Raw genomic sequence first — 22,321 nt, 5'->3', positions numbered from 1 at the left:
CCCAGTGGACTGGTATGCATTGCTTTTCTGAATTTATCAGGTGTATTGCTAGGGACTTAAACTAGTTTCTGTGTGACAGAGTGGAACGGTGTAGGAGGAATTGTGTCTGGGAGAAATCAAGCTCGTATGTGGTTATCTTTGTGATGAGGCGGTACACCTCGGACCAAAAATCTTGAAAAGTAGGACAGCTCCACCATATATGCAGGAGAGATCCTTTTTTCGAGTTGGCATCTCCAACACGTATCTGGGAGGTCTGGGCAGAATTTGTGGATAAGGGTTGGGGTGCAATACCATTGGGCTTGAATTTTGTATTCGTTCTCTTGTGTGGATACATTTACAGATCCCTTGTGTATGTTCAGATAGATTTGATCCCAATCTTCGGTGAAAGAGATAAAGAGAGGCTATTTTCCCAGGTTGTGCAAGCTCGTCCTGTATTGGAAGGGACATTTGAGAATATGAGAGAGTGCATTGTGGAGATTAAGTGGCACTGAGATGATTGCGTGAACAATAAGTTTTCAAAGGGTGAAAGGGGTCTGGAGACTTTGAACTTCCAAACTAGGGTGTGAGTTTTGTGCGAGAGTAAGGTGTAAGTCCAGGGGGGGTAGAATGGTCTTCCCCGTTGGATGGGCTGTTTTCCCATGGTAAAGGTTTACCTTGTACAAAAAAGTGATGTGCTAGTATACTTCTGCGTGGCCAGGTATCTTTTAGGAAGTTGCCATGCATTCCAGGGTTGAAGTTAGGGTTTAGGCAAAGAGAGGTGAGCAGGCCTGGAATAGAGGATAAGGAAGTTAATTTGCAAGTTTCATAGAAACATCTAAGGGTTGGGCCAATTAGTGGGTGGGCAGGGATTTTGGTCGGAATGTGTTTTGGGAGCATCCAGGGAAGTGAGTGTAGGGGGAGAGGGTGAAGGAGTACTCAAGTTCGACCCAGTCTTTAAGTTTGTCATGGATATTCCAGTCCAGGATTCTGGATATATGACAGGCCATATAGTAATTTCTTAGGTCTGTAAGGCTTATACCTTTTTTTTTACTTAGGTAAAGAGAGGTGTGAGTAGCTAATTCTTGGTCTTTGGTTACCCCAAAGGAATCTGGCACATAAGATCTTGTAGGTTCAGAATAAGGCTAGGGAGATGTGGATTGGGGCTGCCTATAAGATATAGAGTAGGCGAGGCAGAGCATTCATTTTTAGGATGGCTGCTCTACTGAACTAAGAGAAGGTGGGTTTATTCCATCACTTGATAAGACTATGCAGAATTGGTAGATAATTTTTGTGGTATATGTGTTTGAGAGATCTAGGGAGTTGGATGCCTAGGTAGGTTATTGCATCCTCTTTCCATTGAAAGGGGAAGTTACCCTGACATTGGGTGATGATTTGGTTTGGGAGAGATACATTCAGGGTGTGGGACCTTTTTGACAAGTGGACAGGCTGAAGTATTTAGTAAGAGGCATGGTGAGTTTTTGAAGTTGTCATTTTTTATCACAATTTTGGGGTAAAATTAAGAAATTACATTTTTTTTTTACATACTGCCAACAGTGCAGTACAACATCAACGTATTACTGGTGTGGCAGTAATCAAGGATACTGACTGGTGACAGTATGTAAAAAAAAGTAGCTGTTACAGTGATGAACACTACAACAGCTATGTTTTGAACTGTCATGAATGGGTTACAATAACAACAGCCAACATTATTATTTTGTGTGGTGATTGGCTCACAGCTATCACTTGGCACAGGGTGTTGTGATTGGCCCGGATGCCATGTGATAGCTGTGGGCCAATCACACCATCACAATACTAAGTCTATCTCTAAATGAATATATCCAGTGGTGCGCTTAATAACACACATTTCACCATAACTGCTCTGGACACCTCCACCATTTAGATGCACTTACCAAATCTTTGGACATGCTAAACCTAAGGTCAAACAAATTAGAATTAGTCACCACTCCCAATTATTAAAAATAGCTCTGATGCCTTTAAACTTTTGCTTCCCTTTAAATAGGGACACTCTCCAGCCGCACAGATTCTCCTTTCTTTACTGACAAATGCTCAGAAGGAAGGCAGAAAAGGAAAAAGGTCCCATTGTGCAGTAGCTTCAAATCAGTTTTATTAAAAACACTTAAAATATACTTACAAGCTTCTTGTAGCAAACAGACATTCAGATAAAACAAAAATGCTGGCCGTTGACCGTGTAATGACATCACCGCTACAGACCCCATCCTAAGGGGGGGTGTCTGTACCAGTGATGTCGCAATGTGGTCAGCAGGTAGCAGCTGAAAGTTTGGAAAGCCTCATACACACGATCGGACTTCCAACCAACTTTTCCGTGGATTTTGGTCCGAAGGGTGTTGGCCGTGAACTTGTTCGGCATACACACGGCACAACATTTTCAGCCAACATTCACCAAACCACATGGTTTTTCAGCTCTTTACCGGCCACACTTTGGGCAACTTATGCTATTGTTGGCTGATGTTTAACATTGGTTCAGAGCATGCGTGTTTGTACATCGGATTTTAGTTGGACCAACTTGCGTACACACGATCGGATAAACCAACGTAACATATTTATTGAGCATGAACAGCCAACTTTTGTTGTCGTTAATTCATCCAACAATTGTCTGATGGAGCATACACATGGTCAGGTTATCCGACACAACACACCCATCAGACAATTATGGCCATAAAGTTGGATCGTGTATGAGGCTTAAGTGTATTTTAAGTGTTTTTAATAAAACTGATTTATGTTAGAAGGACATTACAGCGCAGCACTTTATTATTCAAATAGTTTCACCAAGGTATTGGGAATACTTGTGAGTGCTGCTATTGTATCCAATTGATTTATTTATATCTATTCATTTTATTTTGTTGTAAATACCACCAATTATGTCTGGAATTGTTGAAAAGATAAAGGAAAGATGCTAAGGATTTTATAAAGTCATCTAAACATGCTTTTTTTTAATAATTCCACCATAAGCTGTAAATCAGCTCAGGCAATAGCTTTTTGCATATGTTAAAAAAAAAACACAGTCAAAAGGAAATACTGAAAGAAAGCATGGGGACATTCATAAATCTATCTTGCCTACCAAGTACTGTAAATACTGCTCAGATAACTAACCATTGTTTGGATGTACACAATCAGAATGAAAGAGTAAGCAGAAACATGCACTATAAAAAAAATCTGCTGAAAGTACACGATCTGTGATAAAACTGTCATAAAAAATTTACATCAGCAGAAATTTTTAAATATTAGAAGACTAGAAACTGATCTCAGCATTTATACTTTATCAAATTCTAAAGCAGTGGCTAAACAAACAATATCAGCCAGATGGATTGTGCATTTAACCTCTAGGGATGAGCTTCGAGTTTGAGTCGAACTCATGTTCGACTCGAACATTGCCTGTTCAGCGAACAACGAACAATTTGGGGTGTTCGCGGCAAATTCGAAAAACGGTGGAATACCCTGTTAAAGTCTATGGGAGAAATCTAAAGTGATAATTTTAAAGGCTAATATGCCAGTTATTGTCCAAAAAAGTGTTTGGGGACCTGGGTCCTGCCCCAGGGGACATGTATCAATGCAAAAAAAGTTTTAAAAACTGATGTTTTTTTCGGGAACAGTGAATTTAATAATGCTAAAAGTGAAAAAAATAAAAGTGAAATATTACTTTAAATTTCGTACCTGGGGGGGGGGGTGTAAAGTTAGCATGTGAAAAAGCGCATGTTTCCCATACATAGAACTGTCCCTGCACAAAGTGTAATTTCTGAAAGGAAAAAAAGTCATTTAAAACCGGACTTGCGGCTATAATGAATTGTCGGCTCCGGCAATTCAGAGAGAACTCATTCATAAAAAAAAAAAAAGCGTGGGGGTCCCCTCAAATTCAATTAACAGGCCCTTCAGGTCTGGTATGAATATTAAGGGGAACCCCGCCGTCAATTTAAAAATAAATGACGTGGGATTCCCCCCAAATATCCATTCCAGACCCTTCAGGTCTGGTGTGGATTTTAAGGGGAACTCCACCCCAAATTTTAAAAAAAATGGCGTGGAGTTCCCCCAAAAATCCACACCAGACCCCTTATCCAAGCACGTTAACCTGGCCGGCCACAGAAAAGAGGGGGGACAGAGTGTGCCTCCCTCTCCTGAACCGTACCAGGCCACATGCCATCAACATGGGGAGGATGTATAAATTGTAACTCATTTATTGATCTACCCTGTTTACCTACATTGCATTGTGCCCTAGCATGCCATTTTTATTTTCTCTATTTCAAGCTGAAGTTAAAAGCTGATTGGCAATGATGCACAGCTGCACCAGATTCTGAGTGATCCAGTTTTAGTAAATCTCCCCCATTGTCTTTTTGCATTTTGCTTAGATTATATACTATATTTAAATGCTCTGTCCCAAAATCTTGTACATACAAAAAAGAATTCCCAGTAGGTCAACTCCAACATTTGTTCTCAGAAGCTGTGATTGTGGGCTTTTACAAACAAGGTAGATACATTCTCTCACTTGATGTAATGGACCTCTTAGCTAAAGAAGGTCATATGAATTTATTTTAAAATCAGACACTTGCATCTTCCTGGATAAAACTACCACTGCCAAGCCAAATTATATTTCAAACAGTTAGGCAGTGTTCTTGTTTAGCATAAAGGATAAAAAAAGAGAATCTTGAAGTGGCGATTTATCCTTCATTTAAAGAAAGTACTAAAATGATAAAATATTAGTAATTCCTATGCAGCATGACTGGATCTCAAACCACACATTGTAACACTCCACCTGACAAAGCTTTTCACCTCTGTCATCTGGAATGTTATGACATGCTTGAGACCCATTGTGTGTCATGGAAATGTCCTTGTCAGTTACAGTGGTTCAGTAGTTAAAATGGTACAATAAGTACACCCTCAAGGAGTGCCCCAGAGGAATTACTATAAAATGTAAAACCAAAGCAGAGGTGGTATCTCAAAGAGTGAAGTGCGTGTGTGTGTGGGGGGGGGGGGGTAATGTAACATTTGTATAATTTCAGTGTGGGCGATATTGTTAGCAGTTGCTGGATTTTAAGCCCAGCATCAACATGTACCAATAATTCAATTCAGCTTGGAAGTTTTATACAGTGCATACTTGTGTTCAGTCCACTCCAGTGTTGAATGAAGTAGCACAAGTACTTATCCTTTCCCCCACATTCCTAATTGTTAGGCACCTGACCTAGTAGCACTGGACTAGCTGTGTGCTAGGAGGACCAATCTCAGCTAAAATGTCACATGAATTGAGACATTGGAATTTTGTGTGCGAGATCAGACCTAGACCACCAGGTAATTGGCCAGCAAACCACCCAGAAAGTTGGCAATGATTCAAAGTGAGACCCAGTAGCCTGAGTAAGAGGGACCTATTGCTTGTAAAACATGAAATATTAAACAGGACGCTCTAAACAACACCAAATTTAGTGCATATATTTATAAAGATAATGTTTTGCTTAGCTGAGTTTACTTTGCAGAGAAGCTTAGGAACTGGCTATATTTTGGTAGCAATGTTCGGATCACAAGGCAGGTCAAAAGCAAATCATTGTGCAGTTAGTTGTGTTCCTGGAGCTTAGCTTTTTATGCAGCTTAGCAGCAATAATAAAATGCAACTATTCTATTCAAAGATAATCTTCATGTGCTGTATGAACTCCAAGTTATCAATGTATATGAAGGCAGAGGATCTTTATTCGAGTAACAATGATTTGAGAATAGAGAAGAAGGACATATAAATGGAAATTTGATCCTATAGAACAGCCTTAAAGTGTTTGTTAATCCATAGAAGAGAAACACTGCCAGACCCTCTATTAGAGCCTGGCAGAGTACACTGCAGTAGTCTTTTATAAAAATGTGCACTGTAAATACTGATTTACAAAGATCTTCAGGTCAGTCACGTGACTCGCTGTCGCTGTATACATCCGATGGATGGCTTTTGTAGGAGGGGCCGTGATCTGCCTCTGGTGTCAGCTGGGGAGATCACGCTCAGCCTCTCCTGCAGTAGCCCTCCTGGAAACCTGGCTGAGAGTCACTTGACAGGCCCGAAGAAAGCGCTAAAACTATATTTACAGCACTCATTTTTTTAAAAGACTACTACAGTGTGGTATGCCAGGATATAATAGAGGGGCTGGCAGTGTCCATTTACAATTTTTAATTTTACTAATAGCGGCGGAGGGGGGCGGAGACAGAGACACAAGATGACAGGCAGGAAGGAGGGGGTGAGAGGGAGAGAGGAGAGCATATAACGGAGGGATGCAATCAGACCACAGTGATCAGGGCTCAGTAGCCCTGATTTTCGTGGTCTGTTTAAAGAGGGCATACAGGAAGTGGAGGGTTCAGGGAGATTTTTTACAGTTTAGAGGGGGGCAGATTACACAGCACAAGCACTGTGCTGTGTAATCTGCTTTAAGGGACCAGGAAATAAATTATTTTTTGGGGGGTTAACAAACACTTTAATTGTCATCTGTACTTTACCCTTAATCTAGCACTAGAGACCAACAATTTATTCATAAAATAACATAAAAGTATATTCACGTTTTCATTCTCCATTCTCTTAACCAACCACAAGGATTCCAAAAGGTCAAAATTCTACCTAGGGCTCGAGCAAGAAAACATCCAGCATCTGCTCATACTGAAGAACTGGGATACATAACATTCATTTGTTATTCCCCATGATTGTGAGCTGAAGGCTCCAATTCAAAAAGTAACTCTTTGGCATATAGATTTTAAGCTGTCAGATATTTTAGATTATTTTAGATTATGGTCATAGAATGTTCCAGATGGCATGTCTGCAACTATTTTCTATTTTCAATGCAGCACAACCAATTCACTGCTGGATTGCATGATGGTATGCATGACTGCCTAAAAGAGTTGGTTATGTTGCATCAGAGGTCACAAAAGCAAACCAGCCACGTGAGACACAACAAGTCTCTGTATTTAAGTTGGAGGTAAATGATGTCCATGACAAAACCACATGCTACTAAAACATTTATTCATTTTGATTTAGTTATTCATCCATGGCAATATACTGCATAAATAAATCAAATGTACTACGTTACAGAGAATACAATAAAATAGAAATAGAGGGTAGATTTGGAGCAGGATACATTGAAAGTTTAGCACATTGTAGGTTGATTTTTTTAGCAGTAAAATCCACGACCCATTTTTAGAGAGGCAACATCGACCAAAAGCAAGTGCATGGTCACTCCTGGCTAAAGAATTCATGTAATTTAAAACATGGATGCAGTTACATTGGGCTGCATTGATGTTTCCCATGCTTTCCCTGATCAATGAATGCTATTCTGCCAGTGTCACAGGACTTATTAGAGAATGCTGTGAATTTTCTGGTTTATTCGTTTTTACACAGAATGAAACAATGTTTTTGTAGGTTAGAGCTTTCATGTTTCCGGATGCATTATGTATTTGTATCTAACTTATAATAACAAACTAACATTCTACAGCTACAATTCAGATTATACAACAAGCTGTTTCAAAATGCTAGCAATAAACAATAAATTAAATCACAACACGTGGCCAAACAAGTACTTTAGAAAATTGTAAAACTACAAAATTAGCAACATAAATGCACTGCAAAGGAATGATTAAGATAATATATACAATTAACATTGACAATACATGCATTTCCAGAAAAGGCACAGTCTAACAAAATGTAAAATTCTATCTTTGCAATAAATATATTTTCCAATTACAGTCTGTCAAGAAGCAGTGTGGGAAGCATTCCGAATCTTTATGGATCGAATACCTCAGACCACAGAATACCAGAACTGGGTCGATGCATGTCAACAGGAAACATTTTGTATATTTGAAATTGGGAAAAATTTCAGCAGCTCTCAAGAACATTTGGATATTGTTCAGCAGGTGAGAATTTGAAACACAATAAAGAACTATGTGAAGTTTTATTTACGTTTTGAATGATTCAGCTATTAGAACTCTATTGTAATTTTGCCCTTGTTATGCATATTTGATCTATATTGAGCTATACACAGATATTGCATGACTAGGTTGTGGGGGGGGGGGGGGGTTGCGCTATTTAGTATATGTAGGTTTTTAAACATCTCTTAAAAGGGGCAATTATTCTTCATGTTTAACAAAAATATATATAATCTGTGAAAAAAAAATGATTTGTTTTTGATGCTTTAAAAAATAACCAAGGGCAGAACTCCAGCCAAAACATGTATTCATTATTTAGATTTGAAAAGATTGGAGAGTGATAATTAATCTCAGGTTCTCTCCACGTTCTCACTGAGAATTGTCTGCCAGATTGTAACTGCTGTCTATCAACCCATAAAGGATAATGTTTATCTCCTCCTATCCAGTTGAAGATGTGCAATCTGGATAGGAAGTGACTGGAAATATCCCTAATATAGTTTTATAGGATATTTTATAGTAATATATCGTTTTCAAAGCTGCTTATGTCCCAGGTGGGATGTTTTCGACTCACTTCCTGTTCTGTTTAATGTATTTTAGTTAAATAGGAAGGAAGACTTTTCCAGGAAGATGTTTCCTTGTTTTCCTGTTCTGTCTGGCACCTGTCCAATAGGCAGGAAGTAAGGAAAGATCTTACAAATGGGGAAGCTGAATCAAGCAGTTGACAGAGGTTCCTTCCATACTATTTGCAAATTTACTATTTTTTGATTAAGAATGTTTATATATAGGAAGCAATATCATATATGTCAAACCACGCTAGTTTTGCTATATTGAGTAATGCATCCCAAACACAACACACTGTGGGTACATCCAGAAAGAGACATAGCCAGTTTGTACTGTCAGATGCAAATATTACTAATGCCAACATAACATAACTTTGCTTGTGAATGAGAAGCATTAAACACTGGTCTCCCAGAACAAAGATAAAAACCCTATTTCCAGACCATTTATTTCAAGAAAAATCTTCCTGTACGATTACATTATATTTCACATATTGCATTTGTATTTTTTACCTAAAAAAGCCTCTCTTGTGTACACATCCAAAGACTAATGTTTTGCGCCCCATCATGGATGTGATGTTAACAGCCTTAATAAACTCAAAAGCTATCACTCTATAGTATTCCTCTTCACTCCTCCCCTTACAGCTTTATAAAAGTTTAGATAGGGAGGTAAAGGAAGGGGTGGAGGAGCTTGGCCAGCACTGAAAATAATTAAACAATTCCAGAGGAATTGGCTGTGATGTGCATGGAGGGAGGGAATTTTTCAAGCAAGTTCAATAGCACGTTTCAAGTGAATAAAACAAGGAAGATTTATGAAAAAAAATGCACTGAAAATAGGCATTTAACTGCAAAAAAAAAAAAAAAGATAAGTGCAAGTGATTTTGCAGGTAAAAAGGTCTGCAAAGCTTTACACCCTTGATCATATGCAATGTCAGGCTCCTGCAGACACTCAGTGTAGGTGTCTGGTTGTAACACTTATACATGCAGACTGTTACTAAAGTGCAGGAAGAGTCAATGAACTACGAGGGCGCCCATCAGCACTTTCGTAGTTCATTGAGAACTACAAGCCATCTGCAGAGGAGGCAGATGGGAATTGTTGTTTATTCATTCAAAGATTGCAGTGAATGAATGGTGCAGCTGTGCCCTGCACAGTCATGCTATTGTTAACATGTTGTAGTGAGTGCAGGGAGAGGAACCCCTGCCTGCTGTCATGGGGGAAGTGTGAGGGGCAGGGGGTGGGGTTGGCTGCTGCACAGTAGCATGTTATATGTTACACCCTAAATACAAATGTAACATGTAACTAGAGTTGAGCGGACACCTGGATGTTCGGGTTCGGGTCCGAACCTGAACTTTAAAAAAAAAGTTTGGGTTCGGGAACCCGAACCCGAACCCGAACTCCGAACCCCATTGTAGTCAATGGGACACGGACTTTCAGAAAAAAAAATGTGCGGAGGTCCCCGCAAATTCAATAACCAGACCCTTTAGGTCTGGTATGGATATTATGGGGAACCCCGCCGTCAATTAAAAAAAAAAATGACGTGCGGTTCCCGGTAAATATCCATAACCAGACCCTTCAGGTCTGGTATGGATATTAAGGGGAACCCCGCCGTCAATTTAAAACAAAAATGACGTGCGGTTCCCCCTAAATATCCATAACCAGACCCATTATCCGAGCACGTTGACCTGGCCGGCCGCAGAAAAGAGGGGGGGACAGAGTGCGGCATGTGGCCTGGTGCGGTTCAGGAGAGGGGGGGGGCCGCACTCTGTCCCCCCCCTCTTTTCTGCGGCCGGCCAGGTCAACGTGCTCGGATAACGGGTCTGGTTATGGATTTTTAGGGGGAACCGCACGTCATTTTTGTTTTAAATTGACGGCGGGGTTCCCCTTAATATCCATACCAGACCTGAAGGGTCTGGTTATGGATATTTACCGGGAACCGCACGTCATTTTTTTTTTTAATTGACGGCGGGGTTCCCCATAATATCCATACCAGACCTAAAGGGTCTGGTTATTGAATTTGCGGGGACCTCCGCACATTTTTTTTTCCCGAACTCCAATCCCGGACCCGAACTTTTTTCAATTATTCGGGTTCGGGTCCGGGTTCGGGAAAAACCCAAAGTCCGTACCGAACCCGAACTTTACAGTTCGGGTTCGCTCAACCCTACATGTAACGTGTTACAAAAGGTGAGCTTAAAGTGGAGTTCCACCCATAAATATAACATTACATCAGTAGTTTTAAAAAAATGTCATTAGTCCTTTAAGAAAAAAAAACATTTTTTTAGATGCCTTCAAAGTGTTGTTGCTAGGCAGAATAGTTAATATCCCCTCTTCCTGCACCTAGGTGCTTAAGCTTCCTAACCTACACCGCACAGACTCCTGGGAATGTAGTGGGTGTAACTTTCCAGGAGTCTGTGCACTCCCCAGTCTCAAAGAATCATGTGACTTGGACAGTACAGGTGCTGAAACCTGATCTGAAACCTATTACACTGCTTGTGCTGCACTGAGCATGTGCGAGATCTGCAAGGCTGAAATCCAGGAAGTCTGGCTTCATGATGCCCACACTTAAGATGGCCCCAGTCAATTTCGATTTTATAAAGTGTCTAAATGCTGTAACAACCTAACAAAACGGACCTTAGTTTACAGACTAACTTTACTAGAATACATTAAGCTTGTGTATTACAGGGGTATTTATATTTAAAAAGTGAAATTGTGGCCGGAACTCCACTTTAATGTTTTACTTTTACCTGCATTTACTTAGAACGATGACGGGAAAACATTGTTTAAGTAATATACAATTTTTATTGAAAACATTACATTTTTGACTAATGAATAATGTATACACTGTTTTATATTATCCAGTGCTAAGCGTGACTACAGTCACCATTATTTTTTTATGCTAATACTGAACAAATTGTTGAAAAATATCAATCTCCTTCAGTTTCAATGAGGAATAGTCCACTATTACATATTTATACATGAGTGTTATTACTAAAGCTCTTATCTATTACATGTCGTTTTCATTTAGTGGTTTTTTAATTAGTTTGAAAATATATATATACACTCATAAAAAGAGTGACACACTTTTGCAATCACATATTTTTAATAGATATAATTAGAACTGATATTTAAATTGCTTTCAATGTATTACGTATAATTAATGTATAATATATTTATGGATATTTCAGATTTGTGTAGATACTGGTAGTTTTGTGCCAACAACTAATTCACATTCCTCCAAAAGGAGCTTTTTTTCCACAGATCTCTGCTTCTGTCTAGTCCTACAAGGCCATATTAGTGATGAATGATAATTAAAAATATCAAGAGATCATGATTTTGCTTGCCAGTAAGCACGAAAACTGATGTATCAATTGTGGATGTAGATAGACTTTCAAAAAATACTGTAGCACAGTGACTTATTTAATAAATAAAATGCATACCTCTCTTGTTTTTATCATTCATATACTATGTGTACATGAATTTTTTTTTTTGCTGAACAAATGCTAATCAAACTTATGCATGATCCTGCATAATGGTGCTTACATGCAAACAAGGCAAGTTCTTGAATCCCAGCAGAAAAATGCTGACCATTTTATAGCTTTCTAATAATATTTTACTGCACTGCCGCATTAGTCTTATGACAATGTGTATGCCCCCAACAGGTGTTTATAATCAGCAATATTATTGTAATGCATGTGCACATTATAAACAGCCAAAACTCAATCATTTCAAAATCCATTTAACCACTTGCTGACCAGTTATACTGCGGCAGTTTGGCTAGGCTGCGCGAATCGCCGTAGCTGTACGTCGGCCACTTTAACAGCTATAGCAGGCACGTGCATGTGCCTGCGTCACGTTGCTGGAGCCGATCCACAGAGAGACAGAATGGGGATCTGTCAGTGTAAACAAACAGATCCCCATTCTGACAGGGGAGTAAAGAAAGAGCATCTGTTCCTAATGATCAAGAGCAGTGGTTTCTCTGTACTTCCTACCCGTACACTCCCTCCACAGTTAGAAACACCACCCTAAGGAGCACTCTTGGTTGCCCCCTAGTTTTAACCCCTTCCTCTCCAGTGCATTTATACAGTGATCAGTGGCTATTTTTAGCTCTGATCACTGTAATAGTGTCACTGGTCCCAAAAAAGAGTCAAAAGTGTACGATCTGTCTCCCGCAATGTCGCAGTCCCGCTTAAAATTGCTGATCACTGCCATTACTAGTAAATAAAAGAATAACAATAAAAATGCCATAAATATATCCCCTAATATGTAGACACTATAACTTTTGCGCAAACCAATCCATTTGCACTTATGCCGATGCATGTGGCTGGCGGCCACAATGTCCACCGGACACTTCACAGAGAGCCAGAACGGGGATCTGTCAGTGTAAACAAACAGATCCCCGTTCTGACAGGGGAGTAAAGAAAGATCATCTGTTCCTAATGATCAGGAGCAGCGTTCTTTCTGTAGTTCCTACCAGTACACTCCCTCCACAGTTAGAAACACCACCCTAGGGAGCACTTAACCCCTTGATCGGCCCCCTAGTTTTAACTTCTTCCCTTCCAGTGCATTTATACAGTGCTCAGTGGCTATTTTTAGCTCTGATCAATGTAATAATGTCACTGGTCCCAAAAACTAGTCAAAAGTGTACGATCTGTATCCCGCAAAATGTCGCAAAATTGATGATCAACTCCATTACTAGTAAAAAAAATAATAATAATAAAAATGCCATAAATATCTCCCCTATTTTGTAGACGCTATAACTTTTGCGCAAACCAATCCATTTGCACTTATGGAGATTTTTATTACCAAAAATATGTAGAAGAATACATATTATAGCAAAAAATAAAAAATATTGTTTTTTTTTTCAAAATTGTCGTTTTTTTTTATTTATATCGCAAAAAATAAAACCGCAGAGGTGATCAAATACCAACAAAAGAAAGCTCCATTTGTGGGAAAAAAATATATTATTTGTTTGTGTACAGCGTCGCATGACCGCGCAATTGTCAGTGAAAGCGACGCAGTGCCGTATTGCAAATTATGGCCTGGTCATCAAGTAAATCCTTCCGGGGCTGAAGTGGTTAAATGAATAAGAAGATAACATTCATATATCCAGATACTCTGCTAACATTTTATGTTGTAAGCATTAAAAAATAATGAATTATAACAAAAGTATTTCTATCTTTAATAGAGAATAAAAGAAAAGAAAATCACTGAAAAGTAAGTATCTATAACAAATAGCACAATAGATTATGAGCAAAACGTAATTTAGAGAGTGATGTAATTTGTAAAGCTTGGTAATTTCATTATAGCAGTAAAGGATATTAGACTGATTCAATGCATTTGCACTGGAGCTGTGGAATAGATATAAATGTACTATTTTTACACCACTTGCATAAACTTTAGCTTTATTTTAATTATTATCCAATAAATGTCAGTATTGAATTGTATTTAAGTTACAATAAAAATATAGTAAATTAAATTAATAAATTAGCTGTCTCTTAAAGTAAAAGGGAGTTTTTTTTTATGCTGGTCACGAACACCAGAAGTATTATGTAGTAAAAGGTTGCAAAGCTTTAAAGAGGAAGTAGACAGGGAAAAAAAAAAACCCTGCAAGACAAAGGCATAATCACCCCGCAGTGGTCCACGTCTCACCTTCCGGCCGCCCACATGTTGTCCCAGAGTGACCTCCGGGTACCGCTGCTCCAGCGCTGTAATTGGCCGGAGCAGCGATGATGTCACTCCGCACATGCACACAAACAATGGCATATGCTGAGGAAGAAACGGCACAGAGTTTTGTTTCTTCCCGGCGCATGCGCTGTTTGCATTTCCGGCGGACTACCAGTGAAATATCTCCTAAACGGCGCACATTTAGGAGATATTTCCACTACGTATAGGTAAGCCTTATTCTAGGCTTACCAATAGGTAGTAGTCCAAAAAGTGGGTTTACAATCACTTTAAAGCAGTCTTACATAATGGCCAAAGCCGGCCATAAATGGTGCGATTTTCTTTCCTGCAACCCGTCAGTGTTGATGAGGGAATCCCTCCTATGGAGCAATTGTGTTCTCACAGTGGGGAAGAATAATACACAGTGATTATTGCTAAAGGCTATAGCCCATGGCATTAATCACGTGAAAAATCTGACAGGCTGGTTGTACTCAAGTTCAATGAATACATGGTTCGAATCTTGGTTCAAATCTCAGTTCAAATCTCGGTTCAAACCATCTATAGCCAACTTAACACTTTCCAGGCTCTGGCAGCCTGAACTGACTAATTCCATCTGTTAGGGTTCGCAGCTTTTTCTGTTTCTCTCTTTAAATGGGTTGTAAAGGTTTGTTTTTTATTTTCTAAATAGGTTCCTTTAAGCTAGTGCATTGTTTTTCTTTTTCCTTTTTCTTTCGATTTCCCTTCTAAATGTTTTTTTTCTTTGTCTGAATTTCTCACTTCCTGTTTCTGCTCAGTAAGTTTGCCCCCATCATCTGCTAGAACGGCTCGAGGAACCTATTTAGAAAAAAAACAAACCTTTACAACCCCTTGTGCTGAGTAGAGTGGGAGTGAGTTAAGACATTCATCCTTGCTTCATGTGTGGTTAGGTACCATGGCAGGAAGCAAGGCAAAATGTCTTTAGGAAAGGCTCAGACAGTGCAAACGGATTATATATAAGTCAAATTAAGATAAATTCAGTGAACTTGCTGAATTCAGCTCAGTTGCAAAGATTTCTAGACAATATTATTAGCGTATTGATTTCAACTGCTGCCTGTTAAATATCACATGTTTCCTGTCTGTTTCTCCATTTTAAATATATATCGATACAGTATTTCACAATATTTTATTATATCTTTTCATGTGACAACACTGAAGAAATTACACTTTGCTAAGATGTAAAGTAGTGAGGGTACAGCTTGTATAACAGTGTAAACACACATCACTCAGTCATTAATGTCTAAACCGCTGGAAACAAAAGTGAGTTCACCCCTAAGTGAAAATGTCCAAATTGTGCCCAATTAGCTATTTCCCTCCCAGTGTCATGTGACTCATTAGTTACAAGGTCTGAATAGGAAGCAGGTGTATTGAATTTTGTGTTTTCGATCTCACTCTTATACTGGTCACTGGAAGTTCAACATGGCTTTCTAATGGCAAAGAACTCTCTGAGGATGTGAAAATTAGAATTGTTGCTCTACATAAAAATTGCCTAGGCTATAAGAAGATTGCCAAGACCCTGAAACTGAGCTGCAGCATGGTGGTCAAGACCATACAGCGGTTTAACAGTAAAGGTTCTACTCAGAACGGGCCTCGCCATGGTCAACCAAAGAAATTGTTTGTACGTGCTCAGCATCATATGCAGAGGTTGTTTTTGGAAAATAGACGTATGAGTGCTGCCAGGGTTGCTGCAGAAGTTGAAGGGGTGAGGGGGAGGGTCAGCCTGTCAGTGCTCAGACCATACACTGCACACTGCATCAAATTGGTCTGCGTGATTGTTGTCCCAGAAGGAAGCCTCTTTTAAAGATGATGCAGAAGAAAGCCTGCAAACAGTTTGCTGAAGACAAGCAGACTAAGGACATGGATCACCGGAACCATGTCCTGTGGTCTGATAAGACCAAGATAAACTTATTTGGTTCAGATGGTGCCAAGTGTGTGTGGTGGCAACCGGGTGAGGAGTACAAAGACAAGTGTGTCTTGCCTACAGTCAAGCATGGCGGTGGGAGTGTCATGGTCTGGGGCTGTATGAGTGCTGCTGGCACTGGGGAGCTACAGTTCATTGAGGGAACCCTGAATGCCAACATGTAATGTGACATACTGAAGTAGAGCATGATCCCCTCTCTTCAGAGACTGGGCCACGGGGCAGTATTCCAACATGATAACGACCCCAAACACACCTCCAAGATGACCACTGCCTTGCTAAAGAAGCTCAGGGTAAAGGTGATGGACTGGAAAAGCATGTCTCCTATTGAGCATCTGTAAGGCATTCTCGAATGGAAGGTGGAGTAACGCAAGGTCTCTAACATCCACCAGCTCCCTGATGTCGTCATGGAGGAGTGGAAGAGGACCTCAGTGGCAACCTGTGAAGCTCTGGTGAACGCCATGTCCAAGAGGGTAAAGGCAGTGCTGGAAAATAATGGTGGCCACACAAAATATTGATACTTTGGTCCCAATTTAGACATTTTAACTTAGGGGTGTACTCACTTTTATTGCCAGCGGTTTAGACAATAATGGCTGTGTAAAAAGGATGATTGCTGCGCTGCTAATATGGTAGGTGTGTGTAAATCATTACTGACATGATAAAGTGAACAATTATACACATCACAAGAAAAGTGCTTATGTGCTAATAAATACAAAAGTGAAATAGTGCACAGAAATATATAAAGTCCATATAGCTGTGGTCAGCTAGAGGTTGATTGAACGTGACAAATCTTCATATAAGCACCGAGTTGTGTTGGAAAGAAAATCCACAATGAGTGAAAAACAGCTGATTGAAGCACCTCCACCTTAGGTAAAATTTTCTGCTTACCGAACACCAATTAATAAATCGCATGTAGTACTGATAGGTAACCTCCGTTCCCCAGCTAGGTTCTTCCACACCAGATGGAAACAATGGGTAGTCCTTAGCCAGAACGCACTCATGCGTTAAACCCAGGAGTGAAAACAAGAAGGGCAAACATAGAGTAGTACTGCTAACACAGCGATTTATTGAAAAAAATAAAGTTTATGCACTCACATGTCCAAAATAGTAAGTTGGCGTGTATTTAAAATGTAAAAGCCGGCCGGCTTGTATAATCCGCTCGTTCCTTCCGGATGGTCGCGGGCAAACAATGATGATGTCAGCACGCCGTTCCTCCCTACGCCGTTTCGTCAGTAGAATGACATCTTCCAGGGGCACGAGCGGCGTGCTGACTCGCCACTATTTATGTGCATTCAGTGTCGATAGGACCGCCCAGACTTGACTTCCGGGGATCGTGGACACAGATCCGCCATTTTTGATGAGGGATCCTATACCTAATAGTGTATATCCCAACTACAATTGAGTGTTGGTGCTGGCAATAATTCCCAAAAATAAGTTAAATCAAACTATGTGGCAGCTGATCACTAAGGCTAAAAATATACGAAAGGGTATAATGTCTTACGGTCATTCACACTAATCGGATTAATCCGACATAGATTGTGTGCCGCAAACATTTCAACATTAAAAAACACCTAAATCAAAAGGTGTAACTTAATATGAGGACACATTCAACTTGAACTTAATCCGGGTGCACGCACTTGTTAAGGTGCAAATCCCAAACCTGTTATTGGTTGACGATGTGACATCATGAATATAAAATAAAAATCAAATCATGAATCGAATCAAGATTATCTATATATAAAATGTAAAATCAAATCAGAAAAGGATTCATATTAATAAATCCACCTATGGTCCGATTGTATACCCTTCAAAATTGTCCGATCATATATGGCAGAAAAACGATCGGAATAATGAAGGAAATTAACAATGATAAAATTTAAAAAAATTTAAAAAAATATTTGAAAATTAGCATTATATCAAAATTGAGCCATTACGGCACACATGAGGTGTACTGCTAGGAACAGAAAATTAGTAAAATGAAAAAAGAAAAAAGTGAAAAGAAAAAAAAGCTACAAAAAGGAATTGTGTCCATAAGGGAGTCCTGATACCCCGGATGTCAAGTCAGGTTCACAGCATATATTTCAAAGATGATATTAAGCATTCCTATTCTGAAATGGCCTAACTATTGTCAATAAAAGCGTTGACATCAACGTCTATATTTAATCCATATGGGGTATATGTGCGGACACGGTGTATCCAGGCCATTTCTAGCCTGGATAGTTCTCTTACTAGAGAACCACCTCTCCAATGGGCATCATATTTGTCTATGCCCAGAAATAACGTTCCCTCAGGATTCCTATTGTGACACAAATCGTAATGGTGTGATACTGAGTGATTTGGGAACCCTGATCGTATATTGGTTACATGTTCTCCCAATCTAACCTGCATGGACCTCTTGGTTCGGCCTATATATTGCAGCCCACAAGGGCACTGCAGCAAATAGACTACACCCGTTGAGCTGCAGGTGATGAATGGTTCGATAGAATGCTCTCTCAACGTGCTAGTTGACACAAACTTCAGAGTTTTTTTAGATGCAACTTTGTTTAATGTACAGATTTGACATCTGCGACATTGATGGTATCCAGAGATACCCCTCTGAAAAAAAGAAACCTTTTTCGTTGGTGGATCAACAACATTTGGTGATATTTTGTCCCTTAATGAGGGGACACCTCTGAATATAATCTGGGGGTTGGCAGGGAGAAAGGTGCTAATTAACCTGTCATTACCCAGCAGATGCCAGTGCTTTTTAATAATCTTCTTAATAAGATAATGCTGGGTAGAGTAACTGGTAACAAATGGTATGATGGGGCCCTCCCTGCGTGACCTAATAGTGGAATCTAAAAGTTTAGAGCGGTCAATATCAGCAACCTCTTTCCTTACAGTATCTAAGTCACTAGGTTCGTAACCCTTCTCAACTAGTCTGGTTTTAAGGACTTCAGATTGAGTTTGGTAATCTTCAAGAGACGTGCAGTTCCTCCTCATTCTGATGAATTGGCTCTTGGGTACAGAATTGAGCCAGTTTCTATGGTGGCAACTCCCCACCGGAATGAAGGAGTTCCTATCAGTCTTCTTGAAGTATGTTTGTGTTTGAAAGTTACCTCCCTTCTTATTGATGGTAAGGTCAAGGAAGTTGATTGTTTCTTTGTCCATCTCATGAACGAGATGGATCCCCCTATTGTTGTTATTTAGGGAACCTATAAACTCATCAAGTTGGGGCCTAGTGCCATTCCATAGGAGGAGGATGTCGTCGATATACCTTGCCCACAACAGAATGTGTGGGTTCCGGTCCTTATAGACGACATCCTCCTCCCATTTGGCCATGAATAGGTTGGCAAGACTCGGCGCATATTTTGCGCCCATGGCGACACCTCTAATTTGCTGGTAGAAATTTTGATTGAACCAGAAATAATTATGTCCAGCAGCATATTCCAAAAGTTCAATCAAATAATCTCTCTGTACTTGAGGTACATCAGAGAGAGCATCTAGATAGTATTTGACAGCTGATATACCCAACTCATGTGGAATAATGGTATATAATGAACTTACATCAGCCGTCACCAGCCAGGTATCATCACTAGGCTGAATCTGAGACAGCATATTGATAACCTGCTTGGTGTCTTTCAAATATGATGGCATCTGTTGGACCAGGGGTTGTAAGAAATGGTCGATATACTTGCCCACCCTGGATGTAACCGAGTCTATGCCACTGACTATCGGGCGTCCAGGGGGGCAAGTGAGGCTTTTATGGATCTTTGGCAAACAGTAGAGAATTGGGGTTCTAGGTGCCCTAGGAATAAGAAATTCACGTTCTTTCTCATTCAGTATACCTAGATCAAAGCCTTTCTTAATTAACACCTCCAATTCATTTTGGTATAGATTCACTGGGTTACCCCTAAGAAGTGAATAAGTGTTTCGATCATCTACCAATTTCATGGTACCTTCAATGTAGTTCGAACGGTCCATGACAACAATGCCTCCTCCCTTGTCAGCTGGGCGGATGACCAATTGGCTATTGTTACATAGGGAGTCAAGACCCTTAATTAATTCCTGGTCCATTTTATGATTGGTTACCTTGATGGATTCCAAGTCCCTGAGTACAACATCCCTAAAGACCCTAAGGGATGGTGCCAGCGTCCCTGGAGGGTTCCATGTGGATGCGTTAGCCAACCCTGAGTGGATAGAGGAATGTTGAGTTATAACTCTATCTTGATTAGGGAGGCCAGCGAAATATCGCTTGATATTAATTTTCCGTATATAACGATGAACGTCCATATACGTGGAAAATGTATTCATTTTTTTCGGGGGGGCAAATTTGAGTCCTCTATCCAACAATGACAGTTCCGGTTGTGTCAAAGTGTGGGAACTCAAATTATAAATGCCCAAATCCCCTACATCCTTTGTTTCTTTGGGTCTTGTTCTCCTCCCCCCTCTGCACCCTCTTTGTTTTCTACTGGTCTTTTCACACCGTGATTGACCCTGGGAAAACCCCATTGATCGTTGGTACGAGTGCCTAGTTGGTCTAAAGGGAAATCTCTTGAGGGGCCTAACCTATACAGTTCCTGAATCTGGTTAGCCCTTTCATAGTCTAATTGACTGGTGTTGCGTGGTCCATCTCTGTCTCTTAATGGATAAAATTGGTTTCTCACATCAGTATCACTGTCATCATCGTAGTCGTCTCCACCTCTACCTGTATGGTGGCGAATACCATGGTGACTTATAGGTCCCTGATTGGGGCCATAATAATGGCCTTCAGCACCATGCCTTGCATTGCCTCTTTCTCTCCTTGGGGAGTCACTATAATGGTGATGTTGACCCTGGTAATAAGTACTTCCATTACGTTCTGTGTTCCCCACATATTTACCATGAGATGGTTTGACCCAACCCGAGTTGTGTTCTTGATGGCAATTATTGGGGAAGGTACCAGTTGTTTTGTTTGGAAGTGTATGTGGAGTCTTATTTACCTTTTTGGCAATCTTTTTCTTTTTAGGAGTCTTGCCTTGATCTTTATTAACCCTCGGGGTTTGTGGGAGAGTGACCCTTGTGATTGGGGTCTCCTCACCCTGCATAATAGCTTCCATTCGGGAGTTTGATTCAGATTGTTCCTCAGCAGCCAGTTTTTTCTGCCATTCAAAAACTAGACTCGATTGGTAGTCACTAAAATCTCTATTATACTTTTTCTTTTTCTTTATTTTCTGTTCCTTTTCTTCTCTATCTAAAATTTTTAAAAGGTTAGAGGATCTATCCTTATATTCATCGCTCTCCTTATGAGATGACATAGTTTCCTTTAACGCTTTAATTTCATTATCTAATTTGGTGAGCTTAGTATTTTTCCTCGTAACCAAAAATTCCAAGAAATTTACCCCTGCTTCATTAAAATATCTGAACCATTCCTGGAGGTCTAGGTCACCCTTTTGGGGGCTCACCTGCCATCTCAGGCTTCTTGGGACCATGCTTAACTTAATATAAGTTTCCAAGAAGGCTACATCCCACTGTGTATGTATCTCAGCAATGGTCAGATTTTTCAGTCTGACAAACAGACCACTCAAATCTCCTTCTTGATACATCTGGAATACTCCATCAGTATTAACTCTTTTGGCAGCTCGGTATTCGAAAACATCCATAATTATATGTGATAAGAAAGTGAGTTGCCAACTCTGATTAATCAAAATCTATATAAAGAAAAAATATGCAAATATAATTCCAAACTGTTAAATATATATAATATATAAACTCTACCTTAAGTAGTGTAATGACCGCTGCTGTAAGTGGTATCTAAATAATGTGCAATGTATGTGAAGAATACAGCGCAGGTCTATAAATATAATAAATGATGACGTAATGTCAAAATCTATTAGTGTATAGCTGCTGCAGCAAAAAAATGTTAGATGAACAAATGGTATAAAGTATAAAAAGGATGATTGCTGCGCTGCTAATATGGTAGGTGTGTGTAAATCATTACTGACATGATAAAGTGAACAATTATACACATCACAAGAAAAGTGCTTATGTGCTAATAAATACAAAAGTGAAATAGTGCACAGAAATATATAAAGTCCATATAGCTGTGGTCAGCTAGAGGTTGATTGAACGTGACAAATCTTCATATAAGCACCGAGTTGTGTTGGAAAGAAAATCCACAATGAGTGAAAAACAGCTGATTGAAGCACCTCCACCTTAGGTAAAATTTTCTGCTTACCGAACACCAATTAATAAATCGCATGTAGTACTGATAGGTAACCTCCGTTCCCCAGCTAGGTTCTT

General features: G+C 39.7%; 1 protein-coding gene across 2 annotated transcripts in view; it reads left to right on the top strand.

The window, feature by feature from the left end:
• Nucleotides 1-22,321, top strand: part of IMPG1 (interphotoreceptor matrix proteoglycan 1) — a 340,276-nt gene that overhangs the window by 81,224 nt on the left and 236,731 nt on the right. For both annotated transcript variants that reach the window (XM_040349990.1, XM_040349991.1), the window contains exons 3-4: nt 7,712-7,878; nt 13,631-13,659. In XM_040349990.1, coding sequence (XP_040205924.1) covers nt 7,712-7,878; nt 13,631-13,659 — 196 coding nt within the window. The remainder of the gene's footprint in view (nt 1-7,711; nt 7,879-13,630; nt 13,660-22,321) is intronic.

The sequence above is a fragment of the Rana temporaria genome, chromosome 4 (genome assembly GCF_905171775.1).
Source record: "Rana temporaria chromosome 4, aRanTem1.1, whole genome shotgun sequence".
Taxonomy (NCBI): domain Eukaryota; kingdom Metazoa; phylum Chordata; class Amphibia; order Anura; family Ranidae; genus Rana; species Rana temporaria.
The sequence above is the reverse complement of the archived record's forward strand: the minus strand, read 5'-3'. Positions and strand labels throughout refer to the sequence as shown.